The sequence below is a fragment of the Daktulosphaira vitifoliae genome, unplaced genomic scaffold, assembly GCF_025091365.1.
Source record: "Daktulosphaira vitifoliae isolate Bord-2020 unplaced genomic scaffold, ASM2509136v1 Scaffold_2, whole genome shotgun sequence".
In the NCBI taxonomy this organism is placed as follows: domain Eukaryota; kingdom Metazoa; phylum Arthropoda; class Insecta; order Hemiptera; family Phylloxeridae; genus Daktulosphaira; species Daktulosphaira vitifoliae.
In genome coordinates this window covers 28171627-28193428 of record NW_026099573.1, presented here as the reverse complement: position 1 = coordinate 28193428, position 21802 = coordinate 28171627, and the positions used below count along the sequence as shown (strand labels likewise).

At 25.0% G+C, this 21802-nt stretch overlaps 2 protein-coding genes across 3 annotated transcripts; both read right to left on the bottom strand.

Annotated features, from left to right (window-relative positions):
- Positions 1 to 8117: 8117 nt before the first annotated feature.
- LOC126898693 (mitochondrial import inner membrane translocase subunit TIM44) lies at positions 8118 to 9894 on the bottom strand. Of its 2 annotated transcripts, none has more exons than XM_050672980.1 (6): positions 9715 to 9894; positions 9467 to 9636; positions 9264 to 9397; positions 9075 to 9202; positions 8904 to 9010; positions 8118 to 8824 (listed from the first exon to the last, which is right to left on the bottom strand). In XM_050672980.1, the coding sequence occupies exons 1-6, from the start codon at positions 9757 to 9759 to the stop codon at positions 8197 to 8199; spliced, it is 1212 nt and encodes a 403-aa protein (XP_050528937.1). In that variant the 5' UTR covers positions 9760 to 9894; the 3' UTR covers positions 8118 to 8196. The 2 variants fall into 2 exon arrangements, with proteins under 2 accessions (XP_050528937.1, XP_050528936.1); XM_050672979.1 differs by having other exon boundaries at positions 9467 to 9639; positions 9715 to 9893.
- Positions 9895 to 16526: 6632 nt separating this feature from the next.
- Positions 16527 to 21736, bottom strand: LOC126898718 (E3 ubiquitin-protein ligase CBL-B). Its single transcript, XM_050673019.1, has 6 exons — positions 20889 to 21736; positions 20359 to 20505; positions 19881 to 20012; positions 19428 to 19565; positions 17750 to 17969; positions 16527 to 17282 (listed from the first exon to the last, which is right to left on the bottom strand). The coding sequence occupies exons 1-6, from the start codon at positions 21443 to 21445 to the stop codon at positions 17106 to 17108; spliced, it is 1371 nt and encodes a 456-aa protein (XP_050528976.1). The 5' UTR covers positions 21446 to 21736; the 3' UTR covers positions 16527 to 17105.
- Positions 21737 to 21802: the final 66 nt, after the last annotated feature.

Sequence of the window (21802 nt, the reverse complement as noted above, 5' to 3'; positions counted from 1 at the left end):
GGAAAAACAGTGTCTCCAGCCTTTATATAATGTACCACAAACGGCATAAACAGGGATGAGATGTCTCAATTGTGTCATGCCTTTTCATAGACATATTGAGCACTAATTCGTACTACAATCAAAGCAAGACACTTACTTTTTATTAACTTCCCTTATTTAATGCTTTTGTGGTGCCTCGAAGACGCTGAGAAAGACAATGACTCATGGCTACTTTATAGTGACCAAGGTCAGAATTATATGCGTAATCGTGTTAACGTATTTTTTTCTATGGTCTTAGAAATAAAATAGGTATTGATTTTATTAATATTTCAGAGGAGAATATTACAGATAAATTAGCCATAATTATTTTATCTTCGATGTGAAGGTAAGAAGATATTAATTTTACTGTTTTTTTTTTTTTGTGTGTGTCTGTAACCACTTTAAAAAAGGTTACAAAGGGTTCAAAACTTAAAAATGTATAAAAAAAACAGAACTTTTAGAAAAAATTATGGATAATTATAATATTTATTTTTGCTCATTCATTCTCCTTGCACCAATGCTTAGACTACCCCTTAGAAAATAATTGTGAATTCAACTCAGCATTTATTTATAAATGAGAGTGCATTGATTAATAAATAAATAATTCAAACGTAAAATACATGAATATATTTCTTTGATGACATAAAATATACAATTATAATATAGTATGTTTACATTTTGAACTGATACAGTCAGAATGTCACTTAAAACTTAAATTAAAGTGATATTTAACAATATTTTTTTACAGAATATAAGTATTTTCATTTGTGTTCACGTCATATTTGAATTCAAGATTGGTGTAATTAATTTTAATGATTTCATCCACATTATTAAAAATGAATTCACGTAAGAAATCACAAAATCTGAATTCTTAAATAATTAAAATGCAGTGCTTTATTTCTTGTTAAATTAGAAACTTATACAGTCAGAATGTTACTTAAAATTTAAATTGTTGTTTATTAATCTATCTATTTTTTCCAAGATAAAATTACTTTCTTTCTTTTCCTCGTCATATTTGAATCCAAGATTGGTGTAATTGATTTCAATAATTTTATCGACACTATTGAGAATAGTTTCATGTAAAAAATCAAAAAGTATGTATTTTTCTATAGATTTTTCTTTTAATTTTTCAGAATACTGAATTTGGATATCATTTTCTATTGCATTTTTAAAAATTTCATCAACATTAAAATTACTTGATAAATAATCTTCTAAACCATTTCTTAAAAATTTATGTAATAGTTTATCATATGTGTAAAATATAACATCCAACCGAATAGCGTTCAATGCTTTTTTAATTTTTGGATTGTCATATTTAAAGTTAAATTTAGTCAATAATTTAATAAGATCAATCGTAGTATTTGTTTCAAGACTTGCATCTAATGTGTCCATTAATTGTAATGCGCTTAGCAAGATTGTTAATACCCTCTTTACTTTTTCGAAAGTTAATATAAATGTTTCTTTATGTTGTTTTTTAATCTTGTCAGAAATATAAGCTTTGCTATACCATTCTTTTTTCATAATACTTAACATGATACAAAGGCAATGTAGAATTTTCGCGTACTCATAAGTTAACAATTCAGAACTCAATATTATTTTGTTACGTAAATTTCTTTCGGTAACAATATTCTTACTGTCCAGAATCAGTTATAAGTAAACCAATTGTTTCATAGCCTGTATAACTTCCGATATCATACCATTTGTATTCATAGTCGAATGTCCATTTTTCTGACTTAAGAAGTGAATTCAATATATTAATAGCGTTCTGCTCATTACACGATGTCAATAAAAATGCATCGAACAAGATGAACAATAATGCTACAATAGTAAACGATTTCATATTATTTGTAAAAACAATTGATAAAGTTCAGTTGTAAACTTTTTATTTTTCTTAGAGAACTATTAAAAATGATAATATTTAACTGTTTTTAAGTGTAAATAAGAGTTTTTAAATCTTTAATCATATATAACTTGACGTAATTTTTATGTATTTGCTATAGTTAATAAATTTATATGATTTATTTTTTTATTTATGAACATTTTAACACTGAGTAATAGCTTTGATGCAAAGCTTAGAAAGCATTAATTTTACTATGATGGGTTATTTAAAAAAATGTATTTTTTATAATTTGTGTCTTACTACTTTTTCTCAGCTCTCATCGAACTGATTTCTTTCAACGATACGTCAAAAGATCACAAATTATATGTAGTCGAAGACATTACCCTCAAAAATTAAAAAAATTTCCCTCGTTTCCGTTAAATGAGGAAAACCTTAAAAAAAATTACAAATTTAAATATCGCTAATTTTCGAAATTTTTTTTTTCTTAAAACTCTGCCATTATTTTTTCAAAAGTAAACAAATCAATATAATTTTTTTTTATAGATGCTTGATGTCTTTACCTATCATTTGGTATATTTTTTTATAAATTTAACCCTTTACCTGCCCACAGGGGGGGATTCAAAATGAGAACTTTTTTACAAAAAATTTACTTTTTCAACTTAACTTATGAAAGTGTTCCGGAAAGTCTGACACTTTTATATACAGAGTGTTCAGTAAATAAAGACACGAATTTCTATTGTACTCATTGTTTGTAACAATTTAACTGTTTCCTAACTTACTGAACACTCTGTATATCTTAAATTAAAGCTAATGTAATGTACTTTATTATGAAAAAAAAAATTTGACCTCTGGACTTGTCTTATTGGTGAAAACGGCTACCGAATGCTATTTTTATGTGAAAATTCTCGATTTTATTTTTTACATTTTTGACTTTATAATGCTATAACTTATTGAAAAGTGTATGGATCAACACAATTTTCTTATGAGAAATAATATTTTTTAATAATCGCTTTTTCATTTAGGATATTAATAAGGAAATAGCAGATTATATAGCTTTTGGAATAATCCACCAATTTTTAAAAATTAAACACTATCAAAGGATTTGCATCGAAGCTTTTTTTTTATAGCGATTTTAATTATTGTCAGATATCATTATACTTGATCCAACTATGCCACGTCACCACTGTGCTGGGTTTTCTTTTTATCAATCTAAATAAAAAATTAATTGCAATGGCTATTTACTACAATATATTATCTTATTATATTACTTTTTATCTCTAGCATTTTATATTTTTAATTTATAAATAATTTATAAATATTCAAATATATTAATTAAATAAAAGAATAGCTGTATTGAATAAATAAAAAAAACAGAATATAAATAATTATTTATATTACAATTTTTCTGCAACATTTTAGTATATTTTTAACTATTGTGCTAGATATTTTTGTATGATTAATGTTCTTAGGATAAATTAAAATGTTTATCCCAATGTATATGCTGAAATACTTTAATAAATATGTATGATTTATTTTTATTAAATAAAATTAAAACTATTTTAAAAATATTATGTATTTAAAAACTAAAAAATATTAAACTCAAAAGCCACAAAAAATTACTGAAAAGTCAGTGTATTTATTTTTATGTTTATGAGTAATTTGACACTGAGCATTCTTTTTTATCCATTAAAATAAATCATTAACCACTATGCTTATTTCTATAATGTAATATAATTCATATTTTACACTATTATTAGAATAATATGATATTATGAGTATTCACTTAAAATAATATTTTGCCTATAATGCATGATGTTTAATTTTGCAAATATTATAAGTTTAATGAATGATTATTTTCTATAACAAATGTATTCTAACTTAATGCTAGGGGCATAAACTTATATACTGAAACCAATAAAAATAATGAATCCTAAATAATTATATACAGAGTGATTTTTTTATCATAACCCACTCAATTACTTGCAGAATATATATAATTTAAACATTTTTTATTTGTTATTTTTAGTTACACATTATTCTTGAATTATTAACTATGTAATACTGTTTAAGTTCATCCCTTATGCCTTGTGAGGGTGTCAACTTTGTTTTTTTAAATGGGAACACATATTTTTAATTTAATAAAATGTTAGGATTTTTAATTCAATAGTAAATGGCGTTTGAATATAACTTTATTAGTTTATTAGATAAAAACATTTAAAATTTCAAATTTTTGAGTTAATATACATGTATAATACACAAGGGATTTTAAATACTGAAAGCTAATTGGATTTTTATGACAATTCTGTCACAGTCACGGATTGTTTATTATCAATTATGACTATCAATAGATATACTTTCTGTATTGTCAGTTAGTGTATTTATAAACTCACAACAAAGTGCCTTACTACCATTGATAATAACAATGCTGCGTACCTGCTAATATCGATGTCATAAAAAATCAATTAGCTACCTGTATTTGTAAACCCTTATGTATTATACAGAGTGTTCAGTAACCAGTTTCCTGACTTACTGAACACCCTGTATATATTAACTCAAAAATTTGAAACCTTAAGTGTTTATATCTAATAAACAAATAAAGATATACTAAAAATTCAAATGCCATTTACTATTGAATTAAAAATATGTGTTCTCATTTAAAAAAACTAAGTTGACATTCTTACAAGGCATAAGGAATGAACTTAAACAGTATTACATAGTTAATAATTCAAGAATAATGTGTAACTAAAAATAACAAATAAAAAAAATGTTTAAATTATTATTACTCTGTTAGTAATTGAGTGGGTTATGATAAAAAAATCACTCTGTATATAAACATTTTCAGTATCTTGCGCTACCGTGAAAAAAGGTATTTTCATTAAAATTTAAATACTGCTATAACTCTGAATTTTAAATTTAGTTTGAAATTTATATTGAATAATTTAATGTTATAATTTTTACGAAGAAATTATAAAAAATTATACAGTAGTTGTATATTTCATTACATCTATGACAACCGTGTATTAAAATTAAAGGGCTTGATGAACAACTTTTCAAGATATAAATTTTGGTTAATTATGAATAAATACACAGATCTACAAGGGATTTTCATCACAGTCGAAAATATACTTCCTTATACCAATTTTTCATGCTGATATTTAATATGTAATTAGATTTATTCTATCACCTCTAATTTTTTGGAATTATACTTATTAATAAAAAAAAGAACTTTTTTTTTTCAAATTATTATAATTTTAGTTGGATTGATAATTTATAATATGTTAAAAATAATACGAGTAAAATTTCGATACAAAATGTTTTGTTTAACCTAATTTATGCTTTGATGCAAAGCTGAGTAGTCATTAACTTTACTAAAATGGGTTATTTTAAAAAAAAATTTTTTTATTTTTTGTGTCTGTTACCACTTTTTCGAGGCTTTCACCGAACCGATTTCTTTCAACAATACGTCAAAAGAACAAAATTCATATCTAGTCGAAGAAATTACCCTCAAAAATTGAAAAAATTTCCTTCGTTCCCCGTAAATAAAGAAAATCTCCAAAAAATTTAAAAATCGTTTATTTTCCAAATTAAAAAATATTTTTTACTTAAAACTACCATAATTTTTTTTTAAATGACCAAATCAATATGATTTTTTATTTATAGACACATGAGTCTTTACCTATCATTTGGTATATTTTTTTTTATAAATTTGACCCTTTACCTACCCCCAGGGGGGATTCAAAATGACAACTTTTTCAACTTAACTTCGGAAAGTGTTCCAAAAATACTGATACTTTTATTTATACCTTAAATTAAAGCTAGTGTAATATACGTTATTATGGAAAAAAATTTTCGGACTTTATTTTGTATTCACGGTGAAAATGACTACCATATTCAAAAATATGCTATTTTTTTTTTAATTTTTGATTTTGTAATTTATTTTGTTTTAAAATATCTTATAAGGGAAATACCCTGGTTTTCTTAAATATTATATAAAACTAATAGACATAGCATTGAAAGTTAAACATATTTTATCTTTTTTATTTCTTTGAAGTCGAGAAAAATAACTTTAAAGTGTGAACTTTTAAGTTTTAAGCTAAATTATCATTTTTATTAAGAGAATAATACGACATATGGTGTTGGGACGGTAACATTTGTGTCTTTCACGCCTGGGTTACAAGATTCGAACCACCCGCCTTGGCACTGAATTTTTTTTTAAATATCATAAAATATTTTAATAAACTTGAAGAAAATAACCTATTTTTTTTTATAGATATGTATTATTAATTCTATGGTGTATATGAAGCTATATTATTCGATAAACATAAGTTGCATGAGTTTAGTAATTAAAAATATATATCGATAATCATATATGATTAAATGATCAACAAATAATTAAACTTTACTTACTTTACCATTATTTAGTAAAATAATAATTTTTATTGTTTAAAATAAAATTATCGAAAAAATATTTTTAATTAAAAATTATTTCTTCAAAATTCATTATGATAAAAAGTTGAAAAGGTATTCATAATATTAAATTTATTAATTTTTGAATGGTTTCGTCTATTTCAATGAGTTAAAAATTACTTTTTTTAATTTTTTAATATTCAATAATTATTTCTATTGATATACTGCATATGATGTACTGTGCTTGTTACGTATATTTTTAATTAAAATATATTTATTGGTTATTCATACGTAACTTAATAATCATACATAAATATTTGTTACATTAATTAGAAGGATTTTGTTTATATTTAGGCTATATGCGAAACTCTAATTTCAGATTTGAAATCGGCGCAATAATGGGTTTAGAAAAGTACACTTTGGTCTCGGATAAAAACTCCTCGTAGACTAGTAAGTTTATTTGAATTGATGATTGCGAAAACGACACGAGTCGCATTTTTGTGAAATTTAGATATTAGCAAAAACATATGCTAGTCGTCTGTTTTTATGTGTTGAGTGGAAAAACAAATTATGTATAATCAGTGCATAATATATTTCTACAAGTATTCATTTTTAAATAAGAATTTTATTCAGAATTATTTAAATTATACACTTTTTATCAATTATCCAGAAGTTTTAAAAAATTGACTCATGTCGTTTCTGCAATCATCGATTCATTTATAAAAAATTACAATATTTTTTTTTAGTATTGCATCAAGACCTTCAACTTTTGTTTTCCATTAAAATAATTACTACTCTATAGTTTCTCCGTAACAGTTACAATATTAAATTATTAAATATCAATTTCATACTATATTTAATGGTTAAAATAAATATTTATTTATATATTACACTTTTACAACATAAAACTGTAATCAGGATATAAATAAGGAAATAGAAGTTGATGTTGCTTATGATATCGACCAATTTTTCAAATTAAACACTATCGACAGAATTGCATCGAAGTATTTTTGATAGTGATTTTAATCACTGTCAAATTAAATCTATACTGGACCAAACTATGTCACGTCCCCACTGTGTTGCCTTACTCTCCACTTCTTTTGAAAAGGATTTTTGTGGGAGCTGTTTGGAGTACCCCTCGAAGTTTTGTTTTACTTGATATTTCATAAATTAAGAAAATAGTTGAGTCATAGATAAAGATTTAATGAATAAGAGGACTGGGATATGTTTCTTTTAATGTTGTAATGAGATTAAAAGAATAAGAGAAAGCACTGTTTTGGTGCAACTTTTGACGCTTCGTCATTTGTTTGTCTTAAGTTTCAAGAACTACGTTGTAAAAAGCTATAATAACAATCGTGTTGGATGGCATAAAATACTGGTAAAACATCCCTTTTAAATTATTGACTTATACGACGTAATATACTATTAATAGCCTATCAGCAATAAGTCAGGACAAGGTTAGTTTTTTCCCCTACAAAAAAAGTTACTAAAATCTTAAAACAGTCACAAAACTGCAAAAAATCCACATGTACATTCCTATTGTTTATAGAGCCATTGATCTATATAAAAATAATTACAAACAGATTTGACTAGCAAAAACGTCGCTCAGATGTATGTATTTTATAAACTCTGAGAAGTATACAAATAGGTTTTACTTAAATATTTCAAAAAATAATAAACATTATAACATCTAACTAGTTATAACTTTGCTTTATAAACTTTGCTCTACAACCTAGTATAATCTCCATATGATTCATAATTATTCCCTTTTCAAAAAAAAAAAAGCAATCATATTCATTTTTGGACACCTTTGTATAAATTATAGTTCCCTGTAAGTTAAAAAAACAAATAATAATTTTCTTAACTGATATAATATTCAAAAACAATTTTTTTTGATAAAAGTACAACATTTTATAAATAATAAACATAAATTATAGTAATTGTGCGGTGGAGTTAGCAGCAATGTCTAAGAGTTTCCATGCAGCTTTGGGATTCATTTCATTAATGTCTCTACACATTGCCCAAGTATACATTACACGAATTACTGTGTGAGGATCACCTTCTACAATTAAACCATTTAAATCTTTTATATACATAATTTGCTGAGCACTAAATGATATTATTAAAACAGGTCCATGTTCCATTAATTTCCCAGTGACTACATCAACATTATGAATATCGAGAACCTTGCAATACGTCTGATGTCCTTTTTGACGATGTTCATTAATAGGATGAGAAATAACTCTATAAGGAGCTTCAAAACACCAGTCTTTAAGAATTTCTAAGTCTTCTCTAGCCATAGCTTCGAGTACATTTGGTATTATATCAGTTTCACATTGACGAATAAAATTTACTAGAGTGAAATCAGGTTCAACTTGACATATTGTTGTAACTACATCAGACATTTCAGCATTTTGAAAAACTGATGAAAATGTATTAGTAACTGAGCGAGTGGCTCGTGCTAAAACATGATCACTATCGTCGTAACGATCTTTAATATCTGATAATTTTTGCATAAATGGATTTTCAGATTTAAATTTTTTCCAACTTTCCCACAATCTAATAGTAGTAAATAATAAATAAATAGAAAATAATTAAGAACCCAATCAATTTTTAAGTAAACATGTTATATAACTACTTTGAATCTTTATGGATGGTGACACCAGTCTCAGTTTCATTCACTATAATTGTATCTTGTAGACCTACATCTGATCGTTTTCTCAATGTTTTAGGTGGTCTATATACCTGTAAAATTTAATTTTAAATATAAATCTTTTTATTTAGTTTTATTATGCCATTAATTACTAACTTGTGAATTTAAAGATGTTTCTCCATCAATTTGTTCAGAAATGGCTTCAAGTTTTTTTATGGGTTCAGACTGTCCTAGTCTTGTACTACCTTCAACTACAGTTTTGCCAATATTTTCTCCTAACTGGCCTTCAAAAATAAGTTTTATTACTATTAAATTATTATCTGATACATTTTATTTGAAAAATACCTGCTTTCTTGGCTAAATCAGACTGACTTGCTTGATCTACTATAGTTTTAACTTTAGTAAAAACTCCACCCATTGCATCTTTAGCTTGCTGGCTTACTTTGAATGTTTCTGATTCTAAATTATTTAATTTCTGTCTAAAAACAGCTTATTTAATTATGTTTGTCAAAGTATACTTTACTAACTTACATTAAAAATGTATTCACCTAGCTTTAATTAAATTATCAGATTGTTCCAATTTTTTTTTTTCAGCACGAAATTGTTCTAGATTCTTTTTCATTTCTTTATTCTTAGCCATTTCATCTCTTATATCATTTATTAGTTTCATAAAAAAATTAGGTCTCTGAGGTGGTGTTGACGAATAATACCTAAAATACTGCTGTAAATGATTTTTAGTTTATTTAAATAACAATTATATAATACTATAATATATAATATATTATTTGATACTTACTGCATTACAATAAATATGTCGATACCTAGGCCAAATAGCATGCATGATTCCTAATCTTTATTTAAAAAAAAAAAGAAGTTTAAGATAGAGTTTCTATCTTAAACGTAAAACTAAATTATATATTTAAATTTTACAATAATTATTTTCTTTCAGAAAAAATATATGAAGTAGCCGAATGCCGATAACCCGGATAACCTCAAAAATCTGTTATCAATAAAAAATTATTTTCAAAAATCACGGTAACACAATAGCTATAGTAACACGGTAAAGGATCAGTTTAAAATTTGAAGGGCCTTTTATGTTAATTATTACAGTCCTGTAAAAGTGGAATGATTTTTTTAACTCAGAGAATTAGCATACACGTAAATTGCAAAATATCCGCCTATAAAATGTTTTAAGGGATAAAATAATCTAAATATGATCCAGAATGCTAACATATAATAATAATACACATAAAAATGAAAAATATTTCATATTTTTATTGTTTGAAAAAACATATAATGCCTAGATTTTTTTAATTTTGAAAACGAATAGAAAGATTTTAATAAACATTTTTTAATATTAATGTAAATTGAATATCTTAAAAATCAATTAATATGTGTATTTTGTTTACACAAAAAACTTGAAATTAAAAATCTTATGCCAGATAAGAACAAAATGGATATACCTTAAATTTTATAAGGCCTACAGCTGTAAGTCTTTAGCTAACTCGAAAAAAAAAATTATTCGACTTTGAGTATATGGTGATTAGTAGTGTGCGGATTAATATGTATTAAAATTTAAAAAATATGTACATATATATGTATTTATTTTTATCCAAATATGCAACTAAAAATACGTAATATTTAAAAAAAATGTTTTTATTCTTAAAAAAATACATTCAGAATACAAAATATAATAATATGTACCTAAAAAATACATTCCAATCAAATATTAGCTAGGATCTTCGTCGTCAACAAAGCAATAGACAATCATGTACTTCTTTAGGTTGTTAAGGTAAATTGACGTCGATTAGAACGATGTATGATTTTGTGGCGGCTAAAAGATCTTTCCACGTTGACGGAAGAAATAGGAGAAAATTTAAAAGCCCCTAAATCAGCAAGACTAAATTCAAAAGAAGTTTGCGTATCACTGCCATTGAGAATGTTTGCAATAGTTTCAACTGTCTTTAAACCAGAGTTCTTACTAAGTACTTGCTCAACTTTATTCTTAATTTTTATTCCAACCTGCCCAGGGGATTCTTTTAATTTTTTGACGGTGTCGTAGACAATGCCCAGGTTATCAGCCAAGGACAAGTTTTGAGTTTCAAGTTTCGTAATAGAATTGGCAAGGAATGTAGTATTGGAGGATATGTATACTAAATTATTTTTTAATGAGGTACTTTTAATTAACTTTTTTGCATTTTTTACTGAAACGGCATCTATTTCGAGTTTTGAAATCACATCTTCAATGACACTAAAATTGTCGCAGTAATATGCAGCAGCTTGTAACCAAGTACCCCAGCGAGTTATCACCGGCTCTGGAGGAAAAGGTGTTTGAGGATAATTTTCTTTAAATATATGTACACGACTGGGTGCTTTCAGGAAAATTTTTTTAATAGTTGATATCAAAAAATCAACTTCGGGAAATTCTGATCTTATTATTTCTGCGACACGATGGAAAGCGTGTGCAAGGCAGGTCACGTGAATTAATTTAGGATAAAATACATTTAAAGCTGTTCCATCTTTCACCATATCGCAGCACCCTATACCATGCAAAATACCATTCGGCCATAGGATACACAAAGAATCGTTGACAAAACGAGCAATTGTTGAGTGGTTACATTTTTTAAGAACTTCAGTATTTAATAAATATGTCTTTGAAGCACAATATGAATTTAACTTACCAACAATTATATTTCCTATGTACCTTCCTTCTACATCGGTGGTTTCGTCCATGGAAACCCAGATAGGTCCATTTGAAATATTTTTTCTTATATCATTCAAAGTTTTCTCGTATAAGTCAGGTAAATAATTCTTCCTTAGAGTGCTTGCATCAGGTATTTTATTGCTTATTTATTTTTTTTTTTTGAGAAATTGACGAAAATCAAGATTGAGTTTTTGCAAAGGTATATCTGCTTTAATTAAAGCTGTGCATAAGTCATTGTTGAAAGTTGATTTACTGGACGATGAAGTGCATGAAGTGCATGAGGTGATGAATTGTTGTTTTTTTTTTGTCTTTCCGAGTTTATTTTTTTTATGAATTGCGGTTCCTATGTGTTGTGTAACTTGAAAGCGCTGAGAAGTTGATACTTACGACGATTATTAGCGGGCTTGACTAGAGAAGATAACAACACAAAATATAAAACGACGATAAATTGCTAATTTATTAAGTAGCTGAATATTTAACAAAAATATGTAATTTAAGTAAATTATGTAATAATATGTAAGTAAGTTCAAATATGTAAAAATATGTAACATCAACCATAGCTTAAAATAATCAGATAGTCCTGTAACATATTTTTATAAAGAAATCATTCAATTTTTATTATTTGTGACTAATATGTAAATACATACTAATCCGCACCCTAGTGATTAGATTAATCAATATATAGTTTAATATTATTTAATATTTTTTATGATTTTTGGAAATCACTTAATGGAATGCCATTGATCGTATTTTATTAAAATTTTACTAAATTATAATCAGGGTCTCTCATATATACTTAACAATCCTGTATAAAGACACTGATACTTAGGTAAAAACTATAAAAAATGAATTAATCAAGGTCAGTAATATATTTTGGATTTTATTCTTGGGAAAGTTTTATAACAGAATATATTATTAGACTTATTTCGCAAGGATTCAGAGGAAGTTGAACACAGTAATTAAAAAAGAAATGTGATAAATGGATTAGTTTTCAATTAGCATAGGCGTATTTAAGATGTTGATGCCCTTAGCAATATATTTAGAGTAATGTTTTGACACCTCAAAAATTTCAATTTATCAGATTTTAATTAATAAAATGGGACATTTTTTATCAAAAAAAAAAAAATAAAAAGTTGAGCTCAATCCAGCGTGTAATGGAGTTAAAGCATTTTTTTAAATTAATATTGATATTTACAAAAATTAAAATCACTATCGGAAAAAGTTTCGATGCATTTTATAACTAACAAATTAAAAAAAAAATTCCATCATATCCACTAAAAACTACATGATTATAGAATTTAGAGGCCAATTTTCATAGAAGACACGTTGTTAGAACGTCATTAGTTTTTAATCGTAAATATTTAATATTTGAATGATTTAAATATTCTATTATGCAAACATTTCAAAATCAAGACATCCCCTGATAAATGAAAACCAAAAATAACAACATTAACTCTTTTAATGACAACTGCAACTTTTTGAGATATTTACTTTTATATGAGGATTGAGGAGAATTTTTCAAAATCATGGCACTGAGAGCTACTATTGATTAGATACGTTTTGTAATGTTTTCACAAATCCTTCAGTAAGAGAAGAGTAATCATGTGTAGTGTCATTAAACAAAATCGGCAGAGTAAGACCATTAGCTTTTCAGCTGTGCATAAGGCGGACAGATGGATTTAGCTTAATAAAAAAAATTCGTCCCGCATCACTATGTTTACCGACACAGGAAATTATTTTTTTAGCTCATTAATTCAAATATTAGGTTTGGGTTCCCAATATTAATGACACCATATAGTTTCGATTTAATATTTTCATTTTTTGATTACGTTTTGATAAAAATTTTCGTTTTAATTATTGATGGGCATTTTCGAATATTTTAAACTATCGAATTACTATTCGAATAGTTTTTATACAACCGAATAGTTTACTTTTTGCATAAACTATCGAATAACTATTCGAATAGTTTTTATACAACCGAATAGTTTATTTTTGGCATAAACTATTCGAATAGACTATCGAATAGTTTTTAAAACTATTCGAATATATTGTGTAACTATCGAATATTTTTTGAATGACTATCGAATAGTTCGAATAGTGGACAACTATCGAATAGTTCGATAGTTTCTATTCGATATTTCCCATCACTAGTTTTAATCATTATAATTATGCTTTCCTCTCTTGACTTATATACATAAAATAAATACTTTAAAAATATGTATTATCTAAATCTGTTATACACTGAAGATTTTGTAATATGTTTTATGTATACAAATTATTATTTTTTTTTCTTTTTCGTATTTATAATTTTAATTAAATCAAAATCTACATACCTATACTTGTTTAATTATAGTTAGCTCATAGAATTGTAAATAATGTATATATCTTGAGTTACAAACACCGTAAAAATCTGTTAAATTTTCTAAATTTAAAATTTGTTTTTCTTGATAAATCTAAGTTTAGATGTCCATTGTTAGGAAGACTTCAAAATTTAAAAAAATAGTAATTTCAGTTGTATAATATAACATTGAAAAAAAAAATTTTTCAAAAAAAGTGGACTTATAAAGACTACATCTATGGTTTTTTTCGCGCAAGTATACACTTAAAGCTCACTTTATCCATCAGTATACTATAAAAATTACTTGATATTTAGGTTTGCCATATGATATATTCCTAATACATTAGACAACGAAGTATCTAATATATTTTTTTTTAATAACACATTTATGCAGTAAATTTAAAACGTGATAAAAACTTGTGTAGGCATGTTTTTTTTTTTTGAAAGACTCATTATATTATTATTTGAATACATTATTTATGAACTCAAACTTATTAAGTTACCACAACAAACTTTATTTTGTACAACATTAATTCAACTTTATTTTTTATTAAAATAAGATATTTCATAATCTTGACAAAAAAAATGTACTGATTGACAGTTAAATTTGTCTACTCCTGGACTGTCCAGTGTATTTTGGTCATTTTACCTTGACGTTTACTACTTTCTTTCTTTTAAAGAATCCACTTTCTACTTTTTTTTGATAACTTAGGAGCACGTCTTCTAGTCATATTTTCTCTACAGTAGAAATTTTAGTTTTATAAAAATTGATTTAATTTAATTTACCATTTAAAAGTAAAGTTGAAATATGCATTATCTGAACTAAATGCAGCAGGCATTTTGCTGTATATAACTACACCAGTCATTAAGAATAAAATAATATAGTAGTATAGTACAAAGCATACTAAACATGAATCAGAAATATCGATACAAAACCAATTATGATTCACAGTCTAAATCTAACAATGAACAGGGTTGCTCTTCAGGTAATATTACGCCCCACCACTAGTTCAAAGTTCATCATTATAGAATGATAAGATATTTGAAATTAATTAATATTAAAATAAATACAATAAAAAAACAAGAACGTTTATTTACTTATGAGTATATTTCCCTTCAACATTATTATAAAACTAAATAAACAATTTTAAATGTTCTGGTCTCGACTTTGTAAATTAAACTTTTATAAAAATGAATTTTAAAATTAAAAATTTATTTTACATGTTTACAATTATGATGTTAACAATTCATGTTCTGATAAATACTTATCGCTGAACAGCTATAGTCACCTGGTTGTATCACCCCATGTTGTTATGCTACATATTTTACTATTCTTTTGAACTACAAACACTGTCCCCGCTGTAGTACTTACAAAGAAAAATAATTCTTCGATTAAGATATGTTTAATATTAATCATGTCTTAAGTGAAATCAAGGCCGGTTCACTAACAAAATTACGGAGGAGATATTGGTATCATATTCTCCAAAAGACAAAAAATAGTGAATGGAAAACACTACTAAATTAAAGTTCACATAATATATATAGATAAAAAAACCATTAGTCTATATATGGATCCCACTATGTTACAGTTTCACTTATACTGATATTTTGTATTTGATTAATAAAAACAAGGTTACAATTAACCTTTCATTTATAATTGCTTTTCTTCAATTAGTGGTATGTGATAAAATCGAAGAAAGATTAGGATAATAAATCTGTCACAACTAACATTTATATGGTGAAGATACAATTTTTATTATGATTATTCAAATAAATAATAATAAATTCACAATTAGCTAAATAAATTTATTTACAGATACAATTTGTACAGAACTTTATAAATAAATACATATTTTTCTTAATATATGTGTTATAAAAATATAATACAAAAATATATAGAACTTCATGTCATTGTCATATTTATAATTATTGAATTATTGCTATAATTATTAATGTATAATGGAATATTGTTCATTATACAGAATTATATTACAAAATTAAGTCAATTTTTATGCAATGGAAGTATATCAAATATAACTATATCCTTAGATGGTATAACCCTGTTACAAACTTTAATAGAGGCTTAATTTTTTTATTTTACTAAAATTATAACATAAACATAAGAGTAAAATTCATTAATAAAGCTTACAAGAACTAATTAAAATTACCATTGAATATTTATTGCTCATAAATGTATAGTAAGACTTCATTTCTAAAATTATCATTAAAAACAATTAATATCTAAAAATTCATAAATAATGATATTTTTTGTTAGGTAAAATAACACTTATTTGATTTTTGCTAGCATATAAATAATGATTGATAGGTAGAAGATAAATATTTGAAATATAACATTACATGAAATATTTTTGCTAATTATATCAAAGATTTAAAAAATCAATACAAATTTATGAATAGCAATGTATAAATGATACATTAATAATAATGAAAATATATAAGTTTGTACATAACATTATCCAAAAATAACTTTTTTAACTAGACTAGATTGCTTAAAGACTAGAAATAAAAATTTACCTTGTGATGGTATTACAATTATAACATTTGATAATTAACACTTTACTTTTATTAATACAATTTTATTATTGAACTTAAGTAATCATAATTGAATAAAAAAAAATAATAATATATAGTAAAATTATTTAAATAAATGAGGGCAAAAGTTAAAGTATAACTTAATAGTTAAAAATAGTTTGTTGAAAGTAGTGTCAGTTATTTAATAATGCTCATTTTTTAATTAGCAAATATATGTCCCTAGAGAATAGAATAGCAAAAGCTAATTGCAAAATAATGATTTACAAATACATATTATAAATAATACTTTAAAAAGGTTCACATATTTAAGTTTAATGAGGAATGATTTCTGCAAGTTTTATAAAAATATAATTACCTAATACTTTTTTTATCATTATGCTTTTATTACATTACTAGGGAAGGAGTTTTTAGAAGCTGTGGGATTATTAATACCATTTTAAAAGGTGGTCAACAATATCACATTAAGTTTGATAGTAAGAATAATAATAATTTTGTTCTCATTGAGTGAAAAACTTACATGATATATCAACAACTATCACAGTAAAACAATTTTACACAATTTACATTATAATATTAAATAATCTTAGTTTTATTATTTGATTTCAATATCATCATCATCTTCTTCATCATCATCAGAATGTTGTTGTATAACAGGTAAAATTGGAATTGATTTGTACTTGATTCTTTTAGGATCAAAGGGATCAACAACTACATGTTCAGTACCTTTAATTTCAGCTCGACAATAAGGACATCCTTGGCCATCAGATTCCTAATAAAATAGTACAAATTATTAATAAAATATATAAGTAGCTATTTTCTTTGTTATTATTCAAAAGAGAAATTTTAATTTTAATATTGCAATATTATATTATATTATATAATATCTTGTATATTAAAATTATAAATTACAATATTTCTATCGTCCATGCTAATAAAATTTTTAAATATTTTCCTTTAATGAAAACTGTTGTAGTAATTTAACTTTAATGTAGTTGTTAGGGTAAAACAAAAAATATCTATTTAATTTTTATTCTTACAACTATTATATACACAATTAACAAAGAGATTATTTCACAGCAATTGTGCAAAACAAATATCTAAATACATTATATTGAATGAAAAAAAAGTGTAAAAATTGCACAAACATTTTTTTCACACATAAATCAAAATATTTTTTAAAATTACTTTTAATTTGTATTTTTTAATGAAATTAATAAATCAAAAAATATATATTACCATCCAAGAGTTTAGGCAAGGGGTACATAACAAGTGACCACATGGTTCAATTCGTACATCTTTATCATTTTCAGTACATATTTTGCAAATTTGAAAAGTAGATCCCATTTCACAGTACATTTCATATTGTTCATGAGTCACTCTAATGTGATTTTCTGGACTCTGTTCAACAGCATTAGACAAATCTGGATTTCCTTTTTGACCATCAGGGTATAGATAGCTAAACAAAAAATATATAAAATAATACATCACAGGAAATTAAACTGAAGAATTTCCAGCAACCTTCTATAATACGACTTTAACGCAACAGAATACAAAAATAAATCAAACAAACTACACTAAGTAGTTGAAAAAAAGTTACAATAAAATCCTATTAGAATGAAAAATGATAACAGAATGGAGAAATAGTATTATGGTGCTAATATTTAAAGGCAAAGGAGATATACAGGAGTTTGGAAATTATAGAGCCATAAAGCTTATGATTCATAGAATAAAGATTTAGGAATAGGTAATAAACAAAATAATAAGAGGAGAAACATCAATAACAAAGAACCAGTTGGAATAAGTGACAATAAGGAAGGATGTGCTAGGAGAGGTGGACAATTTCAAGTATTTAGGATCAGTTAAACAAAAGAATGATAGTATTGATGAGAATGTAAAACACAGGATTAAGTAAGAATGGATGAAGAGGAGAGAAGTGCCTAGTGTGTTATGCAATGAAAATTCCAATGAGGCTAAAAGGTAAGTTCTAGAAGGCTGCAATGGACCAACTGATTCAGAATTATAAAAAATAAACAGTTTATCAGATAAAAAAAATTATAAAAACAAAGTTATTCATACATTTTTTTCTATCACATTATCAAGGTAAAAATAAAGGTTCTAATTTAAGAGAGTTAATGTTAAGATTTTTACCCTTGTAGAGATGAAAAAAAAATTATTTAACTACATATAATTGTAGAATTTTTTAAACCAAATAATATTTTTTATTACAAAAATTTATAATTTTTTATTATTTCCCAAAAAATGTATGTCTTATCCTTAATGATCACACCCTGTATACAAATTATAAAAGTTCACTAGTTATATTTTTGATTTATTAGGTTTAATATAAGCCACAGCAATAATCAATTATACTATCATTTCACATTTCTAGTAACTATTCTTTTTTTCATATATTATTTAACTAATTATTAAATTTTATAACTAAATCTGGATGGTATTGTAAAAGGTATAATAAATGTTGAAATACTAATTATTTGTTGATATCGACCTGTCATTTTATTATTTTATAAACTAGTTACATATGTATATAACAATTTAAAAAAATAAAGTTGGCTTAAAAAATTATAAATAAATTTAAAATATTAATTTTAAAAAATATTAGCCACTAGTGATCAATTCTCATTATATAAAGTTACTATAAACTCTATAAGTTATAAGATATTACAATAAAAAGAAATTAGTTTTCGATAAATCAAGTAGTATATCTAAGACAAAAAACCAACATATTATGTTTTATATTTTATTTAAATATTTTGTTTTAATATTGTATTTTTTTTTTAAATAATTATCAACTTATTTAATATTATATTTATTTTATAATTAATTGAGTAGTTTATAATTAATCAATCACCTTATATATTTATTAAAATACAAAAAAAAAACCCTATTAACTTACAATCCTTCACGGGCACCATCAAGCAAAGCTTGACATAAAGATTTATTTTGAGGAATGGTTTGTAAAATTTCACCTTCAGTTGTTACATATCCTATAGCCCACTGACCTAATCTTGTGCAGCTCAAACGAAAAACATAGCTAAAATAAGTAAAACAATACATAATTTTAAATATTATATTTTTATCTTTATATTAATCTTTATTTTTATAATAAAATGGCATGTTAAAATTTGTTTTTAAATGATTCCTCAATTTGAAATTTGATTTAACAAGGTAACAAATATTACGCTTTCATGTACAAGGTGATTCTTTTAGCGCAATTATTAACTAAACTAAAATTAAATTACAAATTTTAATTCTATAATTATATATTAAAATTAAATTATTATTTCAGTCTTTTTATGCATTAATATTATATGTAATAAAAAAGAAAATTAGTAATTGCAGTACATACCTTCCTGGTCTTGTTATGAATTTCTCTAAACGTGCTTTTACTTCATCATAAGTCAAAAATGCTACATATCCAGGATGAGTTACAGCTAATATTTTCCAATTTCTTAATAGCGTTGGCCATGGCTGAAATAATCTAAACAATATTTAATAATTTTAACTAAAATATAAGATATTTATATAAATAAATTTAAAATCTTAAACAAAATTTCATATAAAAAATATTTGGAAAGGTAACATATCATTAAATACAAAATTTTTTCTTAAGAAATTATTCAAATTATAGTCTTTGTTGATATTTTATTTTAGGATATTATAAATTTAACACATTAAATTATGAAGGAAAGTTTTTGTTTAAAACTTTTAAGAGTACCAGATAAAAATTTGTACTAATAATAAACTTTGCAAATTTATACAATCAATTTTGTAAAAATAAATAGAAAAGAAGTTTAACAGTTTTGAAGTAATAAAAACTAATTTACCTGGTGAAAACATCAAACTCAAAATTTGATATGTAGTCATTACAAGTTAAATCTATTGTAGATTTAAGTGCCATAGCTTCAAGTCCACTAACAATGGGATGAACCTCGTGGAGAGCACTACGAAATATTTTCCAAGGTACCACAGTACTGTAAACATAAATTGTAATATGAAATAGTAGAATATCATTAAAAAAAATCCTTTTTACTATTAGATTTATAATAAATATTGATAAGTGAACCAATAAAGTAATATGCTACATTTCTATAAATAATACTCAAATATACATAAAATACTTGTTGCTTGGTTTAAAAAATCTCTTATGAGCCAAAAATGGAAAATTAAAATTTTGATACCTTTGAATTCAGAAAAAAATATGTTATCTTAAGATTTACAAAAATTAAATTTTTCCTCACTGATGGTTTTAAACATTAAGCAATAATTAACAATACTATTAAATTTTTATCCTTTATGTAATTTCATTAAGTAATGAAAAGGTATTAAAGTAAAAAAATGATTGAATAATTTTTACCTTAACCCAAAATTCTGTTTCCAAAACTCTGCAGCATCACTTTTGGTTATCCTAAATTTATCTCCAGCAAACCGATGATTAGGGAATATTGCTTTAAGTTCACTAAGCATATGGCTAAATACCAAGCTTAATTTTGTTAAATTTCGCCTGTAATGTGAGTTTTCATCATACATTTTCTCTTTACCTTCTTTAAACAATTTAATGGCTTGTTTGCATTTTCTTATAACATTAAGTATAAATACAGTGAAGTGCTCATTATTATATAGTTCAGATAAATCATTTTCATATTGTGCATATATAAATCGAAGGCGTTGGTATGTATCAGGTAATATGTCAAGTATAAATGGTGGAGAATTCTTCAGATTCATTTTGGAATGTTGACAGAGTTTGACAACTTTGTCCATCAGTTTCCATGTTTTCTCAAGTGTTCGTTTATCAATCGCAGCCTTAGGTGAAGTTATTGCTTCAGCAAATGCACCATGTAATTTCATAAGTATAGACGCCAAATTTCTAGGTTGTATCATTCTATTTGAATTTGAGGACATTATCAGGCACATAAATTAGCCTGATTCCTATTACAGTCTTACTGGGTCACGACTCATACACGAGCATGATGTAAAGTGCTAAATAAGTGTCACAGTCATATAATTTATATAATGTTATTATTGTTAAAAAGATACTATTTTATAATTTTTGCAGAACTTTGAATTTCACACATTCGGACAATTATAATAAGAATCGCTAAAACTACACGAAATTACAGAATATTACATACCGTTATCAAAAGTAAAGGTAATTATCAATGGAGGACGCAACGTTTCGGGCGACACCGACGTTCTTCGACAGCCGTTGCCTACGTGAATTCATTGATAGTTTAGCTTGGTGACGTTATCTATGGGTTAACTAGTTATCAG

Coding starts and splice junctions, on each gene's coding strand:
- LOC126898693 (XM_050672979.1), bottom strand. CDS start 9,759: ATGCATGCTATTTGGCCTAGGTATCGACATATTTATTGTAATGCA. Junction 9,398..9,466: donor GATAATTTAATTAAAGCTAG/GTGAATACATTT, acceptor AGCTGTTTTTAG/ACAGAAATTAAATAATTTAG. Junction 9,011..9,074: donor AAACATCTTTAAATTCACAA/GTTAGTAATTAA, acceptor TAAATTTTACAG/GTATATAGACCACCTAAAAC.
- LOC126898718 (XM_050673019.1), bottom strand. CDS start 21,445: ATGTGCCTGATAATGTCCTCAAATTCAAATAGAATGATACAACCTAGA. Junction 20,506..20,888: donor AAACAGAATTTTGGGTTAAG/GTAAAAATTATT, acceptor TTATGTTTACAG/TACTGTGGTACCTTGGAAAA. Junction 17,283..17,749: donor CTTGCCTAAACTCTTGGATG/GTAATATATATT, acceptor CTATTTTATTAG/GAATCTGATGGCCAAGGATG.